Here is a 20,322-nt window from a genome sequence, read left to right as displayed (position 1 = left end):
TCATGTGATTTATTTAATTTATAATAAATATAAATAAAAGAATAGTTGAAAATAAGGGTAATATTGTAAACTTATGCTGTCAGAGGGATTTTTGGTCATTATAAAAATAGTAAGGAAGAAAATGGTATATATTGATTACTATAGGAGGGAAAGTGGCAATCTCCCTAACTAAGAAATTTGAAATTGCATAAACGAAACAGCGAGAAAGTAAAAGAAATTTTTAGAAAAAAAATTGCTAATAATTAAGGCATATATAATTGAGAGAAAAAAAAAGAAAGAATTCTCATTAATTTATTCAACTTTACGATACCCTCTAACCGATTGCCTATTTGACTTCTGCTGACATTGCTGCCAACTCATCGGCATGCAAGATTCTGAAATTGACCTGTCATTATTTTTTACATAACAAAATTACCTTCCCCTACCATATTATACTGATCGACAGCCACAGAAACAACCGCAGTAACAGCTCTGTCACTCTCCACAACCACTACATTATCAGAAACATTTGTAACTTCGTAAGCAACAAAGACTCTAGGCAACCCTTTCACGTACATTGAATATTGGAAATGGCTAATTCTATTAGGGAACACCAAAATTGGAGAAAAATCAGCCACCCATTTGGTCCCATTGCCGGCCACCGACAATTTCCCGGCGGTCGACTTCAAGCTCATTCCGTTCACGTTGTTCCGTTCGATCACCACTTGATCGATGTTACTAAAATTCCCGTCTAGCTTTATTATTGGAACATTTCTTGCAGGGCTCCCATTAAACATATTTTCGACTATATTTAACCCCGAAATTCGACCTTTAATCGATTTTAGTACTATGTTAGCATCTCCTAAGAAAAAACCATTTGTAACGTGAACTTGAACCGGATCCTCCAGCACTATGCCTGTGTAATCTAAGTAGCAATTGTCTATTCTAGTGAGTGCCGCGTCAGCTAATTTTACTAAAATTCCTATGCCACCGAAAGCTGTTGCCTTGTTGTAACAGTGTACCCCGGTGACAATATTAGCCTGACCTCTAAGTAAGACTCCGATGGCTGCCGAGAAGATTGTAACGTCGGTGATTGCGTTGTCGTTGCTCGCAAGATCGATGGCGGTGCCGGAGAAATCTCTCTCCCCGGGGTCTCCGCCGACCGTTGAACGCTGCCCCAAGAAGCAGCTTGATATGAAGGTTTCGTGGCCTCCTTGCACCAAAATTCCTTGTGTTGTGAAATGTAAAAAGAAGCAATTGTTTATCCGAATCCGAGCTGAATCAATCACAAAAATCCCTCCTCCTCGGAAGCCTGAATCGAAGAGGACGTCGCGAAATGTGATGTCTTCATAGTAGGTTTTAGCGGTCTGGTCTTTCACGCCATTGAAGACATAATTACGATCAATTTTGATGGCGTCTGTTCGCTTCAGTTTCTGGGAATTCGGTGCCCACAATTCAATGAGATGTCCATCACTTGGAAATGTATCTGATGCACGCAGTGTTCCTCCTTGTACCTAATTCAATAACCATGAACGACATCTCAATTAGTTCAAGGAATTCATTGAATAATGATCGTGCTGTAAAATGCATGAATGGCCGTAATGGATCAATGAGCTCAATTGTAAGTTAATGATTTAAAATTTGTGTCAAAAAATATAGTACCTTGGTTGGCTCTTTTAATTTGATTAGCTAACACACTTCAACAATTAAACATATATATTATAACAGCTCGGTACATACATGGTAAAGAGATAGAACTTTAGTAGATCTTGTAATTAGCTAACATAATTGAACAATTTGCACGTGATATATATAAATGCAATTAAAATTAAAATGGAGTAATACGTATGGTCATCAAAATGAGTTAAAATGGAAGATTTTAACATATATCAACTTTTTTTCAAAAAAAAAAACATATATCAACTATTAATTGACATTTATGGAGCATAAAATAAAGTTCTAACTACGTTCTTTAAGGATAGGAATAAATACATATTCTAAAGCTTTCTTTCTTCTTTAATTTGTTATTTTTTCCCTTTTTTTCTCTTTCTCTTTTACTTTACTTTTAAAAAAAAAAGATCTTTAGTATAAAGCAATGAAAAAGATTGAATTTGATGACTAGATGCTATCCAACTAAAAATTGTCCCAACTGCAACTTTATGTGAATGGCGGGATGGTATTACTAAATTACTTTTTAAAAAAAAATGAAATTTTATCATTTTCTTGAAGAATAGCACATTGCACACTTCTCTTGCAATAAAAAAAAATAATAAAGAAATAAATTTAACTGTACGAAAATAAATACGCAAACTAAAACAAAGATTGATTAACAAATCGGAATGCATAAATTAAGAAAAATATCGAACCATGGCGTACGGTGGGTATTATTAGTTGGAAGAGAAATAAATTAAAGAATATTAATTAATTAAATGCATATTGGTAGTCGGTAGAATTAATTAGAAGAGTAAAGCAAATGTGTTGACTGCCAAATGCCAATGCATGAAAGGCAGAGAAACTGAGAAACACACTGCGCAGTGCGCAATAAAAGGTGGATAACGTGAGACAGACCCACATGCAAATGTTGCATCAAATAAAAGAGACCCTCTAAGAAACTCCAAAAATCTTTTACTTTCTTCAAATACTGGGTAGAAGAGTTAACCCCAATGCAATAATTACAACCCAACTGCACGTGATCTTGGGCGCATACACATTTATAAAGTGACAAACTGTATTAAATTCGTGTTTCTTTCTAAAGCTCTTTTTATTATCGTTATTATTTTTTCATTTAAAAATAAATTGCAGTGGGAGAGAATTAACCAATAAAGGAGGGTGGGTGCGGGGAACTAACCACGACATTGCCAACGCCAGGAGGGAACCTGATGGGTTTGCTGATTTTATAGTTTCCGCCTTGAAAATCAATAATAACACCGCCCAAATCCTTGACACCAGGCAATAATTCAAGCCCACTTTGCACGTTAAACGCGTCGTTTAGGGCTTGCAATATGGCGTCACTGCTTTCATTTGCCCCCGTTGGGTCTGCTCCATAACCAATTGGGTAAAACACTCTCCCGTTCTGCAGCATTCATATAAAATCACAACAAACACCAAAGTTTTATCCGCAGCCAAAAGAATCAGAATGTCAGTGACTCACATTTTTTATGCTAGAAGCTGAGGGGCATGGCGCATTTGGGGCAACTTGAAGCTTTGCTAGTAACCGGGCTGGCATATTTTCTTCGCTGATGGAAGTTGTTTCCTGCAGCAATAATGGACATAATAATAATAAAGTGAAGCACAAAGATAACAAATGCTTCATTATTATTGTACTGTAGTAACCTTATTATAAGATAATCAATGGTTGTAAAAGTTGAGAAAGAGAGACAGAGATGTGGAGGATGAAAAGAGTGTTTGGCTAAACTGTTCTGGTTGCTTTTTGTCACTTTATTTTATACGCTGAAAGTCTCCAAAGAAGTGGACTAGCATGCAAGTCTCTTGTAGTCTTGTTCACCTATGTACAAATATATATAAATAATTTCCTCACTTGCCGTGAGGGTCAGGGGTTTGAGATAGAGAATGATTTAATAAAAAGACTTAACCGAACCTTAACTTTTAAAAATAAATTTATAATTAAAAGTTCGTTACTTAAACAACAAAGAAAAATGTATGACGTGCAAAAAGAAGCGTGTGTATAAAATTTAAAAAGAAATAAATTCATGAGATATTAAAATGGGGAAGGAATTTGCCAAATGGCAAGCACCCACTGAAAATAAAAAGATGGATAGCAAAGAACGAAAGACAGAAAAGAAAAAGTTGGAGGGGGCGGAAAAGGGGTAAGCTTCTAAAAGTCCGATTCTTGCTGAAGAAAATATCATTTTAATCTATTAGTTTCACTAAATCGGCAGACTAGCCCCAATACTTTGAGAATTAATCATAAGAGCCGACCTATCTCAGATTTTTTATGATTTCATTGATTATCATTACATGATTTTGAAAAGAATTGAAGATGAATTATGTCAAAATAAAAGATGAATTAATCATAAGAGCCGACCTAACTTCTTTAAACATTCCCTATAATAGAAGTACTGTTAGCATGCTTTAATAGTTTAATTGAAGTCATAAGGTCTGCATCGATTAATTCTCAAAATACAAGGGTTCTTGTCTCGATTATATTTACTACTTGATTAAAAGTAAAAACAATTTACCAAACAGTCATATGTGTAATTATGGGAACCTTTCACAGCTTTCATTGTGTTCAAACAGTCATATCTGTAAAGCAGGGGTTGGTACAACTTAATGGAAGAAGCACTTATGGGAACCTTTCACAGCTTTCTCTTCTCGTTTTCTTCTTTATTGTTTTGCTATCTTTATGCTGGAAGCAAATAAGTAAAGATACTTTACCGACTTTACAAGCACAAGTTCAATTTTTATACATATAAAGAAGCATGAGTTATCTAATTTGAATTTATAGTAACAATAATGATGGTGGTTCAAACAATGGCATTAATTGTGGCAGGGCCAGGGGCCAATCCTCCAGCCTCTACAATTGTCCAGGTTTGAGGCTGCAGCCTTGATGTCTTAGGCCCATCTTCATTGGTTCTTGTGTTTTTCTCCGTATCGAAACTACTTCAAGAACCACCTAATTTCTTATAAATAAATAAAAAAAACACTTAATTTAAATGTTAATTAAAGATAGCATATTGATAGTTATGTTTTTTTATTGTAATTTTTTTATTTAAAAAAATCTAATGTTTATGTTGTAAGTTGTAAGAGCATCATTAAAAAACTCTTTAAATAATATTTCTATTCTTATTTGAAGAGTTACATGAACACTAAAGGTTTTAATTTTTTTTTTCAAATGAGATAGTTTTTCTCCCTGTTCAATATAGAATAATGACTTCTCTACCCTCATATTATACTATAATATTTTTTTCATAACATCATTATTGAAGAAAGAAAAGAATTGTAACTACATTAATGAAGAAACAGAGAGTAGTTAAATTTAGCAAAAGAAGAATTTGATCAAAATAATATGTACATATTTTTATTTGAAAAATCTTTTAGGATAGAGCTTATTTTTTTACTATTATATTTACCACATACGTAAGTAAATAAGCTTTTAAAGAGTAAAATTATAGCATTACCGACAGACTCATCTAATGCTAGTTTCGAAATGTTTATTTATTTACTTATGTGGTAAATAGAAGAGTGAAAAAAATAATAATATCCTAAAAGACTCTTCAAATAAAAACAAGTTTATATTATTTTACTTAATTTTTGTCTCCACCAAAATAATAGCAATTACAGAATTTCTCTCTCTTCAATAAAAATAATATAATACTAATTGAAGAGTGAGATAGGGGTGGGCATAACCGAACCAAAACAAAAAAAAATTAATTCGGTTCAAATTTTTTTTTTTTTAGTTTTAGTTTAGTTTTTTTAAAGCTAAAAAATCAAATATATAAACACGGTTCGATTTTTGGATTAAAAATAAAAAAAAAATCCTAACCGAATCGATAATATCTTTTGGATCCCTATTCTTTAAAAAAAATTTATATGGCCCAATATGTAGGAAATGTTTGCATATAGAATTTTGTCATGGTCTAATGTTTTTTGCAAACTTTTCAAAAAACGCGTTGACCGAAAGTCAACATGATAAGATATCATTTTGATCCCTAGATTTTTATGACCCAAAAACTTATTTACTTTATTTACATTTTGGGCTAAAAGGTTTGATATTAAAAATAATGAGAATAATTTTGAAAATTTTTCATTTTAGTCCAAAATCCTTGCAATTTTTATTGGCAAATTAAACTTTGTAAATTATTTTATTTTTGTTTATTATAATTGATTATAGTAGGCCTTATGTGCAAGATAAGCTGAACCAAAAAATTGATTTGTTAATCTAAACTGTTAAGTGAATTGTTACCGAAAATTGAAATTAAATCGAAAAATTGATACCGAACCGAACTATCGGTTTTTATTTTCCTTAAAGATCAAATGATTTTTTTAATTTTTAGATCTAAACCAAACTAAAATCCGAACTGAACTAACCGATGCCCACCCTTAGAGGGAGAATTCATTCCTTAAATTTGAAGAGAGAGAATGACGCTCTCCTTTGAAAAGTCTTCTAAAACCTTTATCAACTCTTCAAATAAAAGATAGAATAATGTTTAAAGAACTTTCTCGGGATTATATACTCCAACCGATTAGGATCCTGATATTCCAGTCATTCTTCAACTCCCTTTGTCAGTATGTGAAGAAGGTTTATTTATACTCTTCCCCAAGCCATTTGACAACAGATAAAATGAAGGTCTATTGATTACGCAAACTCTGTCCTCAAGTTGATTAATATCATATTCCTAAGCCAAACTAGTTAATCTCTTTTTTTAATTTTTGTTCTGTCCAATTAAATATAATTTTTGCGTCTTGACTTGGGAAATCCCGTTATTGTACCTGTTATTATTATTTTTTGTTGAATTAAATAATTTTACCTCAGTATGTTGTTGCTTCAATATCAGTAAGTTCACCAAATCCAGTCCAACCAGACACCTAAAATTGCAGATTGGTTGAACTTTCAATTCCAACCCCTTGCTGATTCCACCTGCACCGATTTTTATTGCCCATTGACTATACATATTCACATCACCAAAATCTCAGTTTCACAGTTGAAGGGCCTATTAAATATCAGCATGAGAGCTCTTTTAGGCCAGCGGATTGATGTTAAATAAAAATATTGTTTGCTTCTAATGGACTTGAACTTATTAAGGTACACAAGACCTTCTAGATACGTACAACAATACTTTCTAACACCCATAACCAAGTTTTGACTTTCCGGGAAACAATTTGAACTACTATTGAATGGGCTTTGAATGTATTCTGATTTAAAACTAACTCATTAAGCGAAATGACTCGTTTAGAGAATAAAGAGATATATAGATTTGTCTAATATATCGATTGGACAGATTAAATTAGACAAGAAACGTTCTAACTTTTATTTTGTTTACCCACTTGGTCGTCTTCCTGTTCAAAAGTTTTAAACATTCAAAAGGAAATTGTGAATGTCGTGCATTTTCAATTGCACTCAAGTACTAACAAACATTGTGGCACTTGACTTGACCATTCGAAAAAATAAAAACATTAATTGTGGCATTTGAAATCAACCGACCAACACTCTGCTTTCATAGGCGACATTTAAAAAAATTAAAAAGATTGTTTGTAAAATCTATTATACCTTGCTGCCAAGTCACAGTCTACATACTGTAGCCGGGAGTTTATTTCCATGAATGTGTTGATCAATTAATTTGAAGAAAACCCAATAGCAGTTGTATAAATACAGAACCCTATTCACAGTTCTCGGGCAGCATGTATTTTCATCACGACCAAAAGAATCAGGTAAAGCAGCTTCAACTTGTCACACCTTGATCAACGGCGACGAAGACGCTGGCCGGAACTGCCACGTCAGACTCGATTACGACTCGATTTTCTGAAACATTCCGTAAGGCATGGTTGGGGAAGGAGCTGCCGCTGGCACTAAAAGAATATTGAACGTGCTTGATAAGGTTAGGAAATAACAAAATTGAGCTAAAATCAACCGTCCATGATGTCCCGTTCCCCTGCATAGAGGCTCTAGCAACGGTTGCCCTTGTGTTCATTCCTTGAACAGTGTTCCTATCAACAAAAACTTGATCAATTTGTTTGAAAGCTCCATTGGATTGATCCAATTTAACGATTTCAACCCCGTTATTCTTGCCGGAAAACAGGTTGTCGACAATATTAACCCCTTTGGCGACCCCGTTTATAGATTTCAACACAATGAATGCATCGCCAAGGAAGAAACTGCTAGAGATGTGAAGCTGCACGGGGTCCTCAGCAACAATTCCTGTGTAATCCATGTAAGAATTCACGACCCTAGTTTGTGTGTTACCTGGCAGCTTCAAGTAAATGCCAGTGCCGCCAAATCCTGTGGCCTTGTTATAGCAATGCACCCCGGAAAATGTGTTGGCTTGACCTGAAACCATTATACCTACGGCAGCCGAAAAAATTACCACGTCCGTAACAGCATTGTCGTTGCCCATTAGGTTAATTGCCGTGCCTGTAAAGTTCCGCTCACCCGGATCACCACCGGCGGTGATGTGCTGCCCGAGGAACGAGTTCCGGATGTAGGTTTCGTGCCCGCTCTGGACTAAAATGCCGTTGGAGGTAAAATGTGCAATGTAGCAATTGTCTATGCTAGTCCTAAGGGAATTTATGACCGAAACTGCCCCTCCCCTGTAGTTTGAATCAAACATCAGGTCTTTTAGCGTTATGTACTCATAGTTATATGATGACGAAGATTTTGAAGCAGACAAATCAATCAGATAGCCATCGGTTGGAAAATCATCCGATGCTCGTAGTGTGCCTCCATGAATCTGTATCGTCAAAGAATAAAAATCCATGGTAACATTAGCGAATTTCATATTATTGTTAGCTGTACATTTTTCTAGTCATATTTGGTGAATTTGTAACGTGGGCCGGTTTTTGACAGAACTGCCATATGTCACTTTTATTTTATCTAAAGATTTTTATTTGCATATAACTTACCAAAAAAAGAAAAGAAAATTGTTCAAGTATATGAGAGCCTACCACAAGGTTCCCTACGCCGGCATCCGGCAACCGCAGAGGCTTGCTGATCAAGTAATTCCCACCTTCAAGATGAATCTCTGCACCACCGAGATTAGCAATTCCCTCTATCAAAGACCCTTCCCTGGGCCCGTTAAATGCATCAGAAAGTGCTTTCAGAATCGCTTCCGTGCTGTCTGATTTCCCCGTGGGATCTGCACCGTATGATATCACCCCGTACACACGTGGCCCGGACGTAACCTACAATCACATGATATCACCACCACCACCACCACCACCAAAAACTGTTTTCCCATTTTCTTAATTAAAAAAAAAAAAAAGGATAAGTACTATATATAAATAAATAAATAAATATTACCTGAGGAGAAGGAGCAGGAGCGTAGCCGGGAGTAGCTGCAGCTGCCAAATCACGACGACTAAAGGAGGCCTTAAACTCTTGCATTTGGCGTACTTTTTCATGAAAATGGTCGCCACGGCCACTAGAAAAAGGAGTGGTTACAGGGACAGATTCGCCGTAAGCATGCACGATGATCAGGCTGGCCAAGCCAGTCATCAAAGAAAGTAAACCTAGGGTTTTCCTAGCCATTGTTTTAAAACTCCAAGCCCTCTTTCTCTTCACTTCCTTCACGTCAAAAGAGTGAAAGAAAGAGAAGAGAGCATGGGGTATGAAGCTGGAGAAAGATGATGGATGATTTTATTTATAAGAGAGAATTGGAGAGAAGAAAATGAAGGACATGGAAAGAGAAACGTCTAACTAAGATTGCACAGTATATTATTTCGTAGAAACCGAATTTATTTTTATATGGGATCATGCAAATAACACTCGCATTTGTGTTTTTTGCGTTTTTCTTTTCTTTTTTTCTAAAGCTTGTGTTTTAAATTTATACATGGCATGAGAATTGGTTTGGGCTTTGCATTTGGTTCTCTGTGGAGCAAGACTTGTGTTTGAACGTTTCTTGTCTGACAGAAAAGCAGTTACCAACTTCTCACTTTTGGGACCCCTGAAAAGTTGACATTGTGGGAAGCTGAGCAAAGATTGGGTGCGTTTGGTGTCAAATTTGTTTTTTTTTAAAAAGATAATAAATTGATACTGTTTAGAAAATTGTGTTTTCAGGTTGAAAAACGTATTTGATAATTAAAGTTTAGTAGAGAAAGTATTTTTGGATTGAAAATAGTGAGGAAATTTTTTGTATCGTTTAGCAGATGCGTTGTCTTTCTGAAAAGCGATTTAAAAATTCTTCTAAATTTAAAAGCTGATGACTGTTTCAATTTTCGAAAACGATAACAAATTAAAAAAAAAAAAAGTCTTTGGCAAATAGTTTAAAACATGTAATTTTCGGAAAAGAAAAAAAAAATTATTTTCAAAACTATATCTATGGAATAGAAAAGAATAGTTTGTTGATTTTGAGAATTTTCAGAACCGCATTTAGAAGAAAAATACTAACTTTTTTTCTTATTCATTTATTTATATATTACTTATAGTTGAAATACAATACCAAATCCGTTCTTCTGTTTCATTGAATTTTGAAAACCTATTTTCGGCAAAAGCTACTAAATGGAAATGGATTAGCAATTCGTGGAAGTACCATATCCAAATTAAAATATCAGTTGTCATTTTCAAAACTAATTTCTCATAAACACATTGTTGAAAACATTACTTAAAACACACACTTAATCAATTATAATTTTGAACACTCAATCAACCATGCCCTTTTTCAATACTAATTTCGGCTCTAAAGCAAATGGAAAGCACATCCAAGGGAAAGTATAAAGTGTGTGAAGCTCAAACACGTACCTGAATCGAAGCCTAGCTTCAAAGATAGATTTGATCAATCAACTAGATGGCGCCAAGTATCCTGTTTGGTTGATTAAGTTGTTAGTTGGTTGTGGAGGATTTGATGGGAAAATCTTCTGATCGAAGAATTCTTTGATTACATGAGGATTGGGTCCGTCCCATAGTACGTAGGAGTGTACGAAGTCAACATCTTATAATGTATTGGGGAATTGTATACGCACCCATATACATATACATATACATAGAGAGAGAGAGAGAGAGAGAGAGAGAGAGAGAGAGAGAGAGAGTTCTCTTGAGTTCTCAACTTTTGACCCCAAAAAAATGACTTGATTTTTCATGTATTGGCACTCTAATATTATTATTTTTTATGTAATTATAGATGAGCATCTTCTAAAGCTTCTTAAAAATTATTACATAAAAGATAATGCTAAATCTTAATTATTGGATGATAAATTCTTAAAATTATTATTTTAGTATTTAATATAAAACAATCATTTCATTTATGATTTAAGTAGAGAGTCAGAGACGAAAATACTTAAAATTATTTATTAAAACAAAAAAAAAATTAAAACTTTTTTAACAGACAACAGAGGAGTGTATACGTTACAGCGGTTGACAACTACCAAATACATATTACATGATAAAATCGTTTAACCATAAGAGATGATGAGGATGGGTCAAATTAGGACGTTCAATTTTTTCTTTACTTGGTGTTCGATCGTGTTGTCATTTATTGGTGATATTCACGGACATGATTCACATGAATTGATAATAAACGTCACAATTTTTTTTACTTCGGCCACAAAGTAAATAAACAGTTACCCTGCAGCCTTGTTAACATTTTATTATGCTCACTTCTGTTCTTTTCAAGAAATCTGTTTAAGTCATCATATATTCATCTTGTGAGATAAAAAAAAAAAAAGTGGAGACAAATATTCACGGGACGGGATTAGCAGATTCTGTACTTGAATGGAGCCAAATCCACGTCCAAACAAGAGGTGCCATTTCATCATGCAATCGGGGTCCATCCTTTTCGGACACTAACGTAGTAGACACCACCAAACTCGACTGGTCTACATCACGAACAACCAAATGGCAGCTAAATTGGGTTAATTTAGATACCCTACCCTTCTTCAAATTTCAAAAGTTATTCAATTTATTTCTAATATAACGACAAAATAATTAACAACTATATGCATGCCATGGATGAATTAACTGACATCTGGACACCTTAGATTTGAAAAATTATTGCTGGTCCTAGCTTCATTTAGATAGCATGGACATTATTACGATACGTATCTTGGGCATAATACAATCAATATACCTTTTAATTAGAATCAAACAATCAAATGGAATAGCTTGACCTACACTTTTATACGATCGATTTTCACATATATCTATATTATTCTAAAGATTTTATATATATGAATATTGAGTCTCACAATCTTTAATTTTGGCGATATAAATATATATATATATATCTTCATCACGTAATTAACCTTAAGTATCTTGGTCTTTTGAGATTTAACTCCCATGTTTAGATAATAATATATATATATATATATCTATCTATATATATATATAGAGAGAGAGAGAGAGAGAGAGAGAGAGAGAGAGAGAGAGAGAGATTTGGTGTAATTTATATAATATTTTAATAAAAGCATAAATCAAAGAAGCGGCCAAGCAGGTGGAGAAACGAACTTGAGAAGGTAAAGGAATTTATTTTATGCTTGTCTTTTGAACGATTGTTGTTTGTTAAGGTTGGATTTCTTGCTGCTTCATCTTTAAGAATAAAAGAGAAACAAAAGAGGCATATAACTTCTTTGCTTGTATTTCACACCAATCCTTACCCATCTCTTTAGGTCAAACAAAACTTAAGTGCAATCATCCACCTTTCGGAAAAAAAAAAAAAGAAAAAAAAAATTGCAAATACAAGCAAGTTCATCTGTGGATTGCCAATTTTTTGGTCCACGTTTAATTAATGATTTTTAATTAGTACGTAGTTAATATTAAATGGATAAATTTGATTCATCTCTTCGAAATGATTCAAATAAGAGATAGTATTAGTCTTCTTGACATGATGTTCACTAAAAATATCTTCAAATAATGCTAAGACGATATGAATTAAGAATGTGTATGGGATCATTCAGGATCTTTAAATTTAAATTTTTGACTCAAAATTATCACACAAGTTCTTAACCCTTAATAATAAATATGGATAAGTTGAAATTATTACTTATTGATTATCATTAAGTTAGATGGGGATAATTGATTAAATTTGTGCCACAAACTAAAGTTCAAAGATCCTCACCATCCACTTATATATAAAATCTGAGAAGAATATGTTTATTTTAGGAATCAATTACGTCACTTAGAAAAATTTCCGTAAGGCTATAGAATAACAGTTAAAAAATTAAAACTGAAAGGGTAAACGCGTCGTACGTCAGGATGGCCGAGTGGTCTAAGGCGCCTGACTCAAGCTCTGGTCCTCGTGAGAGGGCGTGGGTTCAAATCCCACTTCTGACATTAATAAAATTTTCTTTTAAAAATTAATTTTTTACAATTGATATGAAAATTCATTTTGATTGAATTAATGGTATTGCAATTGTGAGAATTGATTTTGACTTAATTTTGTTGCTTCATCAGAGGCCTAATGGGAGATATTGTGCTGATTTCATTATGAACACAGTCCAGGTTCATTTGCAGCCTACCAAACACGCCCTACCGGTAATATAAAAATCCTTTAATATTGAGAATATGAACATTACAAACGCATTGCAAAATCAGCCAACAAATTAACTCAGTACAGTGAATACAGGTTCAGCATTCAAGGGAAGCAGACTCCAGTAAGAACCTTGACTGTCAATACAACAGCAATGCCATTTGATCCGATAAGAACCCACAGGAAAGTGTGAAACATCAAGCAAGCAATTTGAGAACCCTTGTCCTCTCGCACTTAGTTCAAAGTGCACAAATACAGTCACAGCTCCATCATTATTGATATCACCGTCTTTAAAACACTTACGGTAATTGGTCCTTTTCGTACATTCTGTCACATATTGAAACAGCGTTTCATTAATTTCTACCACATCGCTGTCTTCCCAAGGTTGAGGACTCCACGGCGTTTTCTCATTGCTTTGCCCATCTAAAACAAGCTTCTGACTACAATGAAGGATACAGTAGAACTTGGTCAGCCGAACAGCGAGATCTGGTGGCACATTTTTGAGTTGGAGACAAAGGTTCAGTGACAATGGGAAGCCTGTCGAGACAGATATTCCATCAACGTTTCTCACGTCTGCACTCGAGATAAAGAGCTCTGACCCAACGCATGGCCTGCATTTCAGCAGAAATTTTGAACATTTGAATACAGCAGGTCCACTGAAGAACTAGGCTAGCATCGGAAATCATAACTTCATGAGAACAATTGTTTTCAGCTCTTACTATTATGTTCACAATTAGGCATAAATTTCTAACATCATAATGGAGGTCATGGAGTGGGTTTGTACGAATTTTTAAAATCTTTAAAAGCTATTGGAAGCATTTGTCATTACATGAGTTTCAAAACTGAACTCTGTCTGGGTTGGCTAAAACCAACTTGTAAGTTCCAGTTCTGTTCTTTTCAACTGTTTGGTATTGTCGGCTGCTTTAATGTTGGACCTATTTCCTAATGTTCACCAGCAAGTTGGTGCAATTCTTGGCTAAAATCAAAGATGATACCTGTCTTCCAGCAACATTATCTCGAAATAGATGTCATGAGAAACCAAAGAGCAATGCAGGTAAAAATTAAACAGAACTTTCATAATTAATGCTCCAACATGTAAGACCATCTGCCAGTAAGAGTGCAAGCCAGCTTGACATACCTTACTTTGAAGAAGAACTTGGGAACTCTGAAAGGGATGTTCATTAATTTCAAAATGATGTTCAACAAAAGCTGTGAGCCATTCGTGATAACTTCCGATCGAATCTTGTCATCCTGAACCATTTTTGCCTCATTTTGCCAGCAAACAATGCCAGAAACAGCATAGTTACAAACATCAACAATATTTTTAACTTCACAGCTACTGTCCAATATCTGATTTTTGGGCTGCAAGTGAAAACAATTCTTGGACAATCCAATGACCTCTGCAAGCATACCAAGATTGCTAGTCACCTCATGGTCTAGATTCCACAACCTCCCAACTAAATTTTGTATCAGCATTGCATGGGAACACTTCTGTGAGCTTCCAAGACCACAAGTTAAATTTTGATAGGCGGGTAGGGAAGGAATGTAAAATGCAAATCCAGCGCTAACAGCCAATAATGAACAATTTAGAGCAACTGCTTTGATGATATTTGAACTTTTGCTGTCAATACCAATGAAAGAAGTGGCAATTAGATCAAATTCCTGTGACAACCTCTTCAACTGAAAAGATATTTGAGTGATTTGTTGCAAAAATTTGATACTGTCAACTATTGTACATTTCCGAACCAGTGCATCGTTGTTAGTGTTCTGTTCAGATTGAATTGTGCTCAAGACTCTGAATATCTCCATTACAGCTCCAAGTAACTTTGCTCTTAGAGCCAAAAACCATCTCTGGAAAAAAAAGGCATTAGTTGATGTGAAAGTGGTTTCTAATGTTCTTTCTGCAGAGATAAGACTCTGGTAAGCCACAACAAGAGCTTGACTATGATTAGGCTCATCAATAATTCCCGCAACATCTTTTTCAATTTCACATAAATTATCCTCAGAAAATGTGATAGGAAGTTCTTTTGTCTCTAACCAATCCACAGAACTGGAATCATGTTTTGTTAAGAAAAGCAGCTGGATTATCCTTTGAGAATGAGCCAAATGAGATACTGATTTTAACCAGCAAGAAAAAATATCAGATTGAACCTTCATTATCAGTTGCCCAAACAAAAAACTAGCTGTGACCCATGCTCCCTGACATGCTGCATACATTCCAGCTCTATAAGCAGGCCAGGTATCCCTATGTATCAACATCTTCTTTGCAAACTCAAGGGTAAGGAGTTCATGCTTATCAATGAAATCTTGTAAACATGTATGAAAGTTTCCATCATCTCCACGAGCTTCATCATTCCTATTAACCATGCAAATCCATACTGTTCGAGTATCCAACAATAGAGAGTAGATTATGTGCGTGTAGCAATCAAAGAAACTGCAGTGATGAACACTCTGAACCAGAAGCTTTACTTTGTCAAAGACTTGGTTAGTTAAAGTGCCAGCTTTATTGAGAATTTCAAGGCAGGATACTACAAATCTGTTTAGAATAAATATAAGCTTTGAATTGATTGTCTGGTCCCTTTCTCCTCTGATCTCCACTGGGTTGTTAACAGCTGAGTCTGCTTGCCTACCAGCCATTGTTGTACAAGTATCCACAAGATCCTCAATAAGATAATGAACTTTATTCAGCACTAAGACACCCAGATCTGGATGTTCTCCAACAAGGAGAAGAAGAAGACTGAGAAGGCTTTGGACTTGTTCAAATACTTTAACATGGTTAAACTGACATGAACACAATATTGGCTTAACCAGCAAGGTGATACGATCCATGATTAATGAGACAACTTCTGATGGCATAGGTAAGGTACAAACACCGCCAGAACCCATTTCTACTCTCCTTTGAAACTTAATTACTATTTCTACAAGAACAAGGATAGCGACAATACTCTTAGATATGATTGGAGATCGGGATGCATTATCAACAATTCTTAAAAGCTCAGCAAACTCAGGCATGTCAGCACAAGACAGATTAGGTGGTCTACCCAAAAGGATCTGCAAATTGCTTTAGATGTGTCAATTAGGCCATAAAAATAATGCTACCAAATGGAAAGGTGACTACAGAAGTTCAGGACTGACCTTATGCAGAAGCTTTAGAGCTTCACATTGCATGGTAGATGGAAGTTCAGCTTCCTCCACTATGCTAAATAATGCTCGAAATAGAGTTGCACTAATGAGAGATTGACCCATTCCCTTCACAAACGTAAGATACAGACATCTTAATGCAGTTGCTTGAATATGCAAAGCTTTTTCATGATTAAGAAGGTGCAAGAGAAAGTCCACCTGCAACAAGAAGATAAGGTTAATAATATACTGTCAGATATGTACTTTTAAAATTAATAATGACATAAGCTTCGACCACATCTTTTGGAAAGATAAGGTCTAATCATTAATTTTAACCACACCAACCTTAACGGTGCTGAATTTTCCAAATTATAGACTCTATGTAGCATCACATGAGAGATTTAAAAAGTATATACACACAGAGAACAAACTTCAAAGTCTAAGCAAAATGCAGTTAGTCTATGGCTTTTTGGCCTAACAAGGAGCTGAAATGGGCAATCTAGTGCATCTAAATGAAGCCTTTTGGCAATGTTGACAGCAGCATATATGCAGTATCCATCTTGGAAACCCCTAAGTAAAACACAAAGCATCATCATAAATGAATGGAAAATGTACCTGTTCAGAAATAAGAAGAGTTGATTTGTATGCAAGTTTTGAAAGTGAAGTCAGCATTGCAACCAGAAAGTCCTCATCTGAAGAGTCCAACACCAGCTTCAGACCTGTCTGCATGAAGCTGCTGATGGTTAGTAGATGATAGACATGCAAACAGACAAAAGCATAACTCGACATAGAAATAACAAAAACTAAGGAAAATTTTACCAGTAAAGATAGAACTTGACCAATAGTTAGAAGTCCATGGAGTGTTGGTTGCTCTAACTAGCAGAAGTTTCATTAAACACTCACCAACAAACTCACTCTAAAGATGCATTCTTTTGGATGAAAAACAGAGTCCAAAATATTAGTTTGCACTAGAAAAACAAAAATCAGGATGCTCTCACAACATGATAATTGTATCAGTTAGCTCAAATTCAAACTCCAACAAACAACTCATTCACTAGAAAATTTTGATGCTAGCAGTTCAAGTATTTACCAAACTCAAGAACAAATGCACATCCAACAGAATACCATAACATCAGCATCCCCAAGTGGGCATGATTGTGAATAAAATAATATATAAAGAAAAATTCAAAGAAGTTTGGAATCACAGAACATCACGGAATGAATAGTAATCCAAAAGCATGAATAAATTCTAAAAACTATGGGTAAACACAAGATTACATGTTTGGAAACATCCAATCCTAATAATCAATAACTACATGTTCCTTATTCAGTTGCACCATCCCATGCTTGTATTAAAACTATATTGATTGATTCTTAGATTAATAATTAGAGTGCTCCTTTCTTATCTAGAGCAGTGTGTTTCAGAACACAAATTTGCAAATCTCATGTTCATTTGATTGTGAGATAGAATCAGAGAGAGTCATAAAACCTTGTAAGCTCTCTTTGCTACAGAGTATGAGCACCCCATTTTTGCAAAAACTCGTGCAGCAGCTAGCCTCACAGTTGACTCTGTTTCAGAATGAGTCACTATATTAACCAGCATCTCCAATAAAACTGAAGCAAAGTCATCTGCTAACTCAGAAAAGCAACCTGCAGCAAATAATGATGCTCTTACCTGTAGAAACCAAATCAAAGGTTGCAGCTATTTTTTAACAAATAATTTTTAAGAATCCAAAACCAAAACGAATAGACTATCAAAAAGGATTAATACTTATTATTTTTAAATTTACACGTGGGCTGGTTGGCTCATTTTTAGTGGATTCTATACAACAATATGATAACAAATTCGATTAGGATATTTTTTCTCTCCCTTCTTAAGGAACATCCCCCCGTTATCCATTTCTTCGATAAGATATATTATATGAAGCATCTTAAAAATAGGTCAGGAATTGTAGAACCCTTATTGAATGGAAAATTTTGTAACAATGACCAATAAAAAAAAAACCACACTTAAGTAGCAGAATAATATTAACACGGGAATTAATAAATTCTAGTAACAGGAAGAATACTTCACTGACCTCTAAAACATTAGAAGAGACCAGACTGGAAAGAACCAAGTATCGTACATGAGCACTGTCTTTTGCAAAATCAGCCCAACAACCAAAGAGAACTAAAGCCAGAGCTCTTGACTCGGGATCCCCTGTGTCAAAAACAATCTTTACTCTTTTTAATAGTTCTAAGTGGTTGTGTACCCTGGACTTGGACAAAATCCCTTTAATTCGTTTACTTCTCTTCTTGTCTCTGCAGTGCCTACGCAGTGATAAGAAAACCCTTACAATGGAGACCCTAATATGTTTGTTCCCCAACTGAAATGCTTCAGCAAGCCGTAAGAAAATGGTGTTTGCAAATAGCCTTTCCTCCCCGGGAACCAGGCCAAACATGTTGTACACTACCATTGTAGCTTCTGGTTCTCCGGCCCACTGCTTCAACCTTGGTTCAATCTGTAATATTGCCTCAACACATCTACCTGGATAGTCCCCAACTCTCAGTTTAAAAATTGTTCAGACCAAAATCCCACGAGAAATTCATATGATGATAGTAAGAAGTGCTCTCCCACTTACCAGGGATTTTAGAGCGAAGCCCCTTCTCAAGCTCAATGCTCCATTCCATGGCACAAGCAGTAGCGTTTCTCTCCATTGCTGCTTCTTCAAAACCCATTTACTGTTCCGCTTGCCTGAGCAAAGAAAACAACTAATCGTAAAAGGGAAATAGAAGTGCATAGGAGAAGAATGCCTCAGCCTTGCCTCTGTTTGATACCTGCAGTGTGGCGCGCGCGCTGGTCTCCACCGCCCCATTTATTCTTTTTGAGACAAGTAACCATCCATCCCCTAATATTTCACACATTATTAAAAATACAGTAAAATTTTTATTATTGAAACAATTTAATCTTCTACGTATTAATAAAATATATGAATACTCTTATAATGTATTGTTATTTTAGGTTGATGGCAATAAACTATAAACTTTAAGATACTCATAACTGATTTTAATTTTATCTTCTTCTTTTTTTTTATCGATAGGAACAAACCATAGTGCTCAAAGTTTTTGATAACTGATTGTAAATTATTTTGAAAGTATTATGAATAACTACCACTACTTTTGCTTATTGTTGTTAAAGATTTGTTATTATAGACAAATTTATGTTGTTTGGGATGGATTATCTGAGTTAAGGGTTTTTGGTTTATACTGTAAATGAGTTTCAAACTAGTTATGATGCTTATTTTTTCAATTTTATATCTTTAAATGGCTAGATTTGTTGAGTTTATATAACTAGTTTTGTAGCCATTATTGATTCCAACAAGGCAACAACTAGAAAATGATTTTTTTTTCTCTTTTTTGCCATTTTGATATGATTAAATATTCTTTTTTTTATGTGCAGCGACAAAATAATTATTTTGTTAAATTCTCTAGTTAATGAAAAGGTAAAAAAGTAATATAATTTATAAATTAAGATAGATAGCTGTTTAGAAAAAATAATAATACTACATTTTCTCTTATAAAGTATGAAACATCAAGTGACTCTGGATTTTTGCTTCTTTTTACCACCTCTTATTTTCCTGCTAAGAGAATTGATTGTGGGTTGGGTTGGAGGCCCATGTACCAAACAGGATGTTCTTAAGCTGCCATTTTCAAATAAATACAAAATGGGGAAATAATTCCTGGGTCCCTAATTTTTAAGCAACTCAAAAATTGATTTAAAATTGATAAATCAATTGGTTTTTGTTCGGTTCGGTTTGAACCGAAAACTAATCAGTTCGGTTTGATTTAATTATAATATATTCATTAAAAATATATAAACCAAAAAATAAATTTCTCTCTTAAATCCCTAACCCTAAATTTCAATTTTAATTGAAAATTTTGAACAGAACCGAATCGAATTTAAGAACCGAACCAAAATATTTCGGTTCGGTTCCTAAATTCGGTTCATACTCTTAAGAACCGATCGGTTTCGGTTTGGTTTGGTTTGGGACTTGAACCGAATCGATTATTGCCCACCCCTATAAATAAGTATAGAATGGGATAATAATAC

At 34.6% G+C, this 20,322-nt stretch overlaps 3 protein-coding genes and 1 non-coding gene across 7 annotated transcripts; 1 reads left to right on the top strand and 3 right to left on the bottom strand.

Annotated features, from left to right (window-relative positions):
* Window positions 1-314: 314 nt before the first annotated feature.
* LOC18050865 (polygalacturonase QRT3) lies at window positions 315-3,479 on the bottom strand. The gene is made up of 3 exons (XM_006448567.2): window positions 3,131-3,479; window positions 2,828-3,052; window positions 315-1,493 (listed from the first exon to the last, which is right to left on the bottom strand). The coding sequence occupies exons 1-3, from the start codon at window positions 3,290-3,292 to the stop codon at window positions 399-401; spliced, it is 1,482 nt and encodes a 493-aa protein (XP_006448630.1). The 5' UTR covers window positions 3,293-3,479; the 3' UTR covers window positions 315-398.
* A 3,701-nt stretch (window positions 3,480-7,180) lies between these two features.
* On the bottom strand, window positions 7,181-9,306 carry LOC18050864 (polygalacturonase QRT3). Its single transcript, XM_006448565.2, has 3 exons — window positions 8,954-9,306; window positions 8,599-8,835; window positions 7,181-8,384 (listed from the first exon to the last, which is right to left on the bottom strand). Exons 1-3 carry the CDS (start codon window positions 9,179-9,181, stop codon window positions 7,380-7,382), a joined length of 1,470 nt encoding a protein of 489 aa, XP_006448628.1. The 5' UTR covers window positions 9,182-9,306; the 3' UTR covers window positions 7,181-7,379.
* Window positions 9,307-12,832: 3,526 nt separating this feature from the next.
* On the top strand, window positions 12,833-12,916 carry TRNAL-CAA. Its single transcript has one exon. It is a non-coding gene; the product is annotated as a tRNA-Leu (tRNA).
* A 202-nt stretch (window positions 12,917-13,118) lies between these two features.
* On the bottom strand, window positions 13,119-19,077 carry LOC18050863. 4 transcript variants are annotated; one of them, XM_024191629.1, is made up of 8 exons: window positions 19,050-19,077; window positions 18,854-18,966; window positions 18,311-18,759; window positions 17,722-17,907; window positions 16,848-16,955; window positions 16,248-16,451; window positions 14,251-16,163; window positions 13,119-13,723 (listed from the first exon to the last, which is right to left on the bottom strand). In XM_024191629.1, exons 2-8 carry the CDS (start codon window positions 18,948-18,950, stop codon window positions 13,186-13,188), a joined length of 3,495 nt encoding a protein of 1,164 aa, XP_024047397.1. In that variant the 5' UTR covers window positions 18,951-18,966; window positions 19,050-19,077; the 3' UTR covers window positions 13,119-13,185. The 4 variants fall into 4 exon arrangements, with proteins under 4 accessions (XP_024047397.1, XP_024047398.1, XP_024047401.1 ...); XM_024191632.1 differs by lacking the exon at window positions 13,119-13,723 and adding an exon at window positions 13,834-14,107 and having other exon boundaries at window positions 18,854-19,071; XM_024191630.1 differs by lacking the exon at window positions 17,722-17,907 and having other exon boundaries at window positions 18,854-19,071.
* Between the last annotated feature and the right edge of the window lie 1,245 nt (window positions 19,078-20,322).

This window comes from Citrus clementina, unplaced genomic scaffold (assembly GCF_000493195.1).
Source record: "Citrus clementina cultivar Clemenules unplaced genomic scaffold, Citrus_clementina_v1.0 scaffold_2, whole genome shotgun sequence".
Taxonomy (NCBI): domain Eukaryota; kingdom Viridiplantae; phylum Streptophyta; class Magnoliopsida; order Sapindales; family Rutaceae; genus Citrus; species Citrus x clementina.
This window is presented reverse-complemented; position numbering and strand designations above follow the sequence as displayed.